Raw genomic sequence first — 7224 nt, 5'->3', positions numbered from 1 at the left:
TCTGTCTGTTTTTTTCCCCCCACACACACACAGTGATTAGAGCTTGATACTCTACACATTGTTCAGCGTTAACCAGGAATGAAATGGAAAAAGCCACTGCATCGCTAGTTTTTGTCCATTTGCTCTTAACTTGAGCTGGAGGAGGAAACCAAAGACAATCATATCAAAGTAGTTATACCTCAGATTTCTCAATGCATCACAAATGCAAAAGCTCAAGTGTTTGATGAAGCTTTTATTGCTTTGCTGAATGTCAACCTTGCACAGAACGTGATGTAATGTCCTTTCAGTAAGAACTCAACTGACAGGAAAAGCAAAGGATTAACTCCTCACATCTTGACTTGCTTTTCATAACATCCAATAATAACTGCATGCTAGAAGAAGGGGCCATAAGAATAAATATTTAAACACAACATCCTCTCATGGTAATGTGATGGATTGTGTTGCATTAATAAAGGGTAACCTGCCACGCAACCACACCGAATTTCAACACGTTTCGGGTAGCAGCGCAGAGTTATTCACCCTATGGTGAATTAGGGTTAGGGTTGCAATGAGGGTTAGGGTTAGGGTTGTGATTAGGGTTAGGGTTGTGATTAGGGTTAGGGATGAAAACCCATTGGAGATCAAGATATTGTTCAATAACTTTTTTTCTGAAGGTCATAGAGACTTGGAAGTTGGTTTCATCACCATTAATGTGGCTATGCCCAGTCCATTGGGTCCATCCCCGAGCTTCTACGACCTTCGGAAATGGTGAAACCACCAAATCTAAAAAAGTACAAGATATTTTTGAATAACTTTTTTTCTGAAAGTCATAGAGACTTGGGCATTTCAGGATTAAGAGGGAAAGTCCACAAGTCAAACAACAAATCTCAATATAACAAGAATTAACGCCAAGGAAAAGTGCACAAGATGTAATTTAAGTTTACAAAGAAAGATCCGGGGAACTCCAGAGTGCATGCCTCCATAATAGCCCCATTATGAAATCACACTCATCACTATTATTATTTGGATCTGCTCCAAATTGTATACACTCATAAATGTCAGTAATCCTAAACATGCCTTTAATAGAGATCCTTGAATTGTTCTCTGAGGAATTAAGGAAAGTGTCAAAAAAGTGCCCTATCTCACAATGTTAAAGAAAGTGAAAAAAAAAAATCCTGGATCCGACCCATGACCCCTGGATCCACACAAAAATTCTCATTTTTTTTTGGGGGGGGGGGTTATTTCCAAACACCTCCAGAAAATATCATGCAGTAGGTTTTTTGTAATTCTACTTGAAAACAAATGAAAACATTCCCTGCTTGGTTGGAGATACTACACATGTTCAAATGTTGGGTAGAAATCACTAGAAATAGAAAACAAGGGGCCAAGAATCCAATAACCCGGAGACTTGCCGCACACCTGGTCTTATTATGAAACCTTATTCTTGTCCAGCCTGTGACAACACACAGGCCACTTCCACACTGATAAACTGTGTGGAATGCAACAGCCAGGGGAAAAAAAGGAAACACTGTCTGAGTGTGGCTGTCGACAATGAAACATGTCATTGTTTGGGTGAAGTCACAGATTGGTTTGAATATATACAGTCTATGGTTTGAATGCAGTGTGTAAAAAGCTTCCAAATACTTTTATTTTTATTTTATTTAACTTTGCAAGACACTGACCAAACTATGAAGGAGGACAAAAGCAGTGAATACAGGCCAGAATGAGAAAACAGAGAAAGAGAGAGACAGAGTGTTGTTTTCTATATATATAAAAAAATTAATATAATGAATAATATATATATACTGTATATGCATATACATGTTTAATCCTAATTTATCAGAAAGCATAAGGAGGAACTCAAAATTAATATGTAATAACAATACAAATAACCTTATCATTACAACAATAATCTCATAATTACAAAATAATCTTACATGATAATTATAATCATTATTATTAATATAACTATTCAATGAGAGCATAAAGGGACGTTCAAGACAATGTAATATATTACATCTTATAATTAGAAATAATTGTGTAATAATAATACTGAATGAAATATACAATATCATGACATGCAATAAAGCTATAGTACCAGCAGGCTGCGCTACACCACCATACCTGATCTTGTAGTATAACAAGTCATGCAGAGAGCACATCTACTCATGCATCCTGCAGCCTCCAGCATCATCAGCTGGTCTGAGGCCTCATATTGTCTTTATTGTCTGGCACGTCAGGGGAACATCTGAGTGGATTAGGCTGCTCCTCAGGTCTGCACTTTGTTTGCCTTGACCTCTGCTAATCCTGCTTAATGCTGCGGAGAGATTTAGACTGAGAGCAGCCATTTTACTGGGACACAGGCAGAGCCCTGATGGATTTGTCAGGCATCAGTCAAGATCATGTAATTAGCCACACACACACACACACACACACACACACACACACACACACACACACACACACACACACACACACACACACACTGGTACAGCACATAGCATCAGTGACAAAACTATATATATATATATATATTCTTAGTTTATTGTTGTTAGAATAACTGTAGATAAAGGAAATGAACAGATTATTGATGGGCCTCATGAACCCTTTTTAATCCTTCAGAGTGTTTTCCTCTGTTCCATTGAAAACGGTTGTTCTTCTTGATTTATGAAATGTATTAGAAGCCCTGACACTGTAATAATTGTCTATTTATTCCACTGTTGTAAACACACACGTGAACCGGAACCTGTTCATCACAGCCACAGCGCTTTTGGTTTGGAAGTTGCGTTCACTTGCTGTGGGAAATATTACATAAGGGGAATTCGGCTCCTCTGGGACATCATTTTTTGGTTGCACTTTTGATTCTGCGAGTTATTCCGATATCTGTTTTTCACATTGGATTAACGGATTATACTTTTCTGTAATTCCTTAAAATGTTGTCTTTGTAATGTGGGACACTAAAAAAAAACTAAATGTATTTAATAATTTATAGAAAAGTCAATGATCCATATTAACACATTGAAGTCTTTTTTATATAAAGAACCCTAACCTAAATAAATAAACTGTAAAATTAATTTAAAACACTCTATTAGAAGTGTATTACATTATTCAAAAATCTTTAACCATTAACTCACGTTAACTTTCTGACAACTGCAGATCATCAACTACATCATTTAGTTTATCTTTGTTTTTTACTTCATGAAGTCCATAAATGTATATTTCCACCATTCAGAGATAATGTAAATGACTGTTCCAGATTACACGATTACTAACGTGCTGTCCCACATTATCAATCATGTCTGATTAAGTGGGACAACTAAAAAACAAACAAACTAAAACTCATTATAAACAACTCAATGCATATTTTGTTGCTTGAATAGATCACAGACATAATTTGATAACATTTAGGAACATTGTCTTATTTATGACAGATTTATATCCTTGACATTAATCTTGTCAGAATCCTATCTCTGACCTTGTCGTGTAATTCCAAGACCCTTTCTGTGACATTAGCCCCTTGAAGTCAGGAGATTTCAGTCACATGATAACCATGCTAACCTTTAGAAAAGTTCCTGATGACTAGATTTTGCTGGAACAGGAAATAAACAGACTGAAGTTAAGGTGTCCCACAGGACAGAGTAGAGGGTAGAAATTATCTCTAAACTCTGTATGTTACTTTATGTTAATAATCCACGATCCACGATCAGGATCTGAAATCCAAATCCATACTCAGGATCAGAAATCGTAATCCATGATCCGGATCCAAAATCAGAATCCACGATCAGGATCTGAAATCACCTGAATTCTGAAATTCAAAAATCACGATCCACGATCACGATCCAAAATCCCAATCCATGATCCAAGATTCCTCCACGGAGCATCAATAAAGGTACATCTTATCTCATTGTATCTAACCGTAGTCGATTTTAGCTTCATTCAGGCTTTTGTGTGTAAAATCTACAACTAATATTTTTTTCACAGTGGAAACCATTTCTGAACTCTATTAGCGAAAGTCCGACTGTACGTGTTGCCCCTGAACGCAGCAGGACAGCGGATGTAGCAGCAGCATTCTCCAGCGGAGATCAACCATGTAGCTGAGGAGAAGACTCCTGCTCCTCACTCCGAAACAACATGTCCTCTCCTCCTCCTGCGATGTCCTCTCCTCCTCCCGTGTCTCTGTGAGCTCACACGCCGTCAGGATGTGTCTGTGAGGGGAAGAGGAGCCGAGCACCGGAGCTACGCGGTCGGGGCAGTCGACACAGGGAGACCGAAGCCTGATACCTGCCCTCGCCTGGAGATTGTGGAAGGGGACGCTCGGGTGGGCTCCTCCACTTATTAGCCGAACCCTGACGTTGTACCTCCCCGTGTGTTTTTGAAACAATGACTCCATCTTGGAGCGCGGAGCTGGGCATGTAACGCTCACGAACACCGGGGAGCGGGGACAGCTCGTCGTTCGCACCAGCTCCGTGTGTGACCGCGTTACCGCCCCGTTTTTTCCGCTCCGAAAGCGGCGCTAGCGGCGCAGCCACACCGGGGAGCTCGAAGACAACACGGTCGGGCGAGGGGGAGCGCACAGCCGCCGGAGCTCACGCCGCCATGGGGAACACCACCTCCTGCTGCGTGTCGTCCAGCCCCAAACACCGGAGGAACAACCACTCCAGGCTGGAGACGTACCGGCCGGAGCCCGAGCTGAGCCGCGAGGACACGGGCTGCAACCTCCAGCACATCAGCGACAGGGAGAACATCGATGGTAGGAGCCAGGGCATTTAACCCACAACCCCATTATCGTTATTATTATTATTATTAGCTGTGAGTGATCCCTCTGCAGATTTAAGCTGCAGCATTAACACATCACGAGAACTTGCAACATCTGTGCAAGAGGACCCACCCGTCCATGATTATTACACCAACAATACCCACAGTGCTGCTGGCTTCCCCCTTTTTAGGATGCATGTTGCAGATCAGCTGTAAGCCAGAGCTTTTCTAGGCTGTCAAGTGAACAGGGGGTTCCCTAGTTCTGCACCCCTGCCCTTTACTGCAGCTCTGATCTGAGAAAGAAAGGTAGTTTGGACCATTTTCAGATTCACTGGCACCTTCCTCCATGTGTGTGATCACAACAAGCGTCCAGGTTGGTGCCGCCCCAGAGCTAAACCTGGTGAATTGTGTGATCTACTTTGTTTGGCTTCAGAATCTCTGTCTAAGATAAGATAAGATAATCCTTTATCAGTCCTGCTATGAGGGGGGGGGATTCGCAGTGTTGAAGAAGCATAAAGGGAGAAGTGAAAGTGTAATACACAAGAGATAAAAATACCAAATAAACACAAGGAATGGTAAATGGTCCGTAGAGCTTTTCTAGTCTTGATGGTCACTCACAGCTCTCTACACTACAGTTTTGCTATTCACCCATTCACACACTAAGTGCATCTATGTGCAGCTTTCTTTATAATAATCACTTATACACAGATGGCAGCTGTCAGGGGAAATTTTTGGGTTCAGTCTCTCACCCAATGGGGGAGACGGGGATCGACCTGGTGACCCGGTTAGTAGATGACCCGCTGGACCTCTCACAGCCATGCACAAGATCCTTTTCTCTAATTAACCAGTTTTTTGGAAGAGACAGCAACATTTTTCTTGTCGGTGTTCTCAGTCTTAATCAAGCCTCTGAAATATGTCAGGCACATGATTCGGTGGTGCCTGTCTCTCTGTGATAGGATTGAACTCAAGTGTAACAACATGTTCATTTCTGGCAGGTGGATTTGTGACCTTTGGACAGAACCAGGCGTCAGGCCTAAAGCTCTGTAATCGAAGACGTCCTGTGAACAAACAAATGTTTACATTCAGGATAGAAAGGGACCATAAAAGATAGGATGTGTAATATAAACGAAATATACAGTATCGCACACATATGATTATTGCACAGTTTAATTAGTTGCTAACCTGACTGGGATAAGGTGCATACAGTCTGACAGCAGCAGGAAGGGATAACCTGTGATACCTCTCCTCCTGCAAACCACTCCAAAGATGGTTGATGCCACATCAGTCATAAAAGGTCTTCAGGAGCACCTCCCCTGTACTCAGAGAGTCCTCATTCTTCACACTACATACAGTCTGTTCACACCCCTCTTGTAAAGTGCAGCGGTATGATCAGTCCAGTCCAGTTTATTGTTCAGGTGAACCCCCAGGTACTTACAAGAAGTCACTATGTCAAAGTCTGTTCCCTGGATGTTTACCGGTGTCAAAGCTTCCCAGTGGCTGGGGAAATCCACCACCGCTATAGAATGTTTCCATCATTTTTTTATAGTCCACAGGAAGAAGTTTGAATGAGTCTGACGTAACTCGATGTCTTGACCTTAAGATTGCATCTCTTCGCTGTGTGTTGGTGTGTGTGAAAAGTTGGGACAGCTTCTAGAAGGTTGAGTGTGAATTTGTGTTCCAGTGGGAGGTGATGTGATAATGATGGATAGTGTTTATGGCATGGTGTCCACTCACTTCCCTCGAAAGAACTAAATAGGATAAGACCGGCAACACATTGTAACCCTCATTCATGCTAACACTCTCACGTTTTGACATTTGCTGCACAATCGTGGATCAAAACTTTCTTATTTGCCAGAGAAAAAAATTGGGAATTAATTTGTAAAACTGATTTTAGTGTTTCACAATAGATCCTGTGATCTGTTATTAACCCAAACACTGGAAGTGTGTCTAATTGTGCATCAAAAAATAAGGAATACCAGTGATAAGTGAGGAAATGGGAAGTAGAGGAAGATAAGCATCCCAGCATGCCACAACTAGCAGGGAATTACCCGCAGCTTTGGAACACACGACACATGACAGGAACTAGTCCCGATGCTAGATGTTGGAGCAAACCCAATTCAGGCCGCGGCACGTCACCCGGTTTGGCATCACATCGTCTCAGCGCTCAAAAAGAGTCAGGATCATGGCTTTCGTTGCACAGTGCAGAGCACAAGTGGATACAAATAGCTCCTACTGTCCCTCGCAGGGGTGCGATGATGTCAGCCAAAAACAGGTCAAAATGCCATTTGGACTTATGTCTGTCTCACTTTTCTCTGGCGTGGCAGCTTTCCTCCCTAAGCTATGTTGCTAAGTGTAAATGATGTGCTGCAAAAAGGGCCAGTCAACCCCGCTGTACTCCTCCCTGTGAGGATTGGGCTCCCTGGAGTGAGTAATCAGGAAAGCCCCCCCAGGGTCTGAGCTGCGTCTTCTTCAGCCACTTCGAAATTGATG

General features: G+C 42.1%; 1 protein-coding gene across 4 annotated transcripts in view; it reads left to right on the top strand.

Moving 5' to 3' along the window:
- Positions 1–4019: 4019 nt before the first annotated feature.
- ccny (cyclin Y) overlaps positions 4020–7224 on the top strand; it is a 37260-nt gene continuing 34055 nt past the window's right edge. For 2 of the 4 annotated variants that reach the window (XM_020087737.2, XM_020087736.2), the window contains exon 1: positions 4020–4729. In XM_020087737.2, coding sequence (XP_019943296.1) covers positions 4576–4729 — 154 coding nt within the window. In that variant the 5' untranslated portion in view covers positions 4020–4575. The remainder of the gene's footprint in view (positions 4730–7224) is intronic. The other 2 variants (XM_020087735.2, XM_020087734.2) reach the window with 1 other exon arrangement.

Source organism: Paralichthys olivaceus, chromosome 17, assembly GCF_024713975.1.
Source record: "Paralichthys olivaceus isolate ysfri-2021 chromosome 17, ASM2471397v2, whole genome shotgun sequence".
In the NCBI taxonomy this organism is placed as follows: domain Eukaryota; kingdom Metazoa; phylum Chordata; class Actinopteri; order Pleuronectiformes; family Paralichthyidae; genus Paralichthys; species Paralichthys olivaceus.
This window is presented reverse-complemented; position numbering and strand designations above follow the sequence as displayed.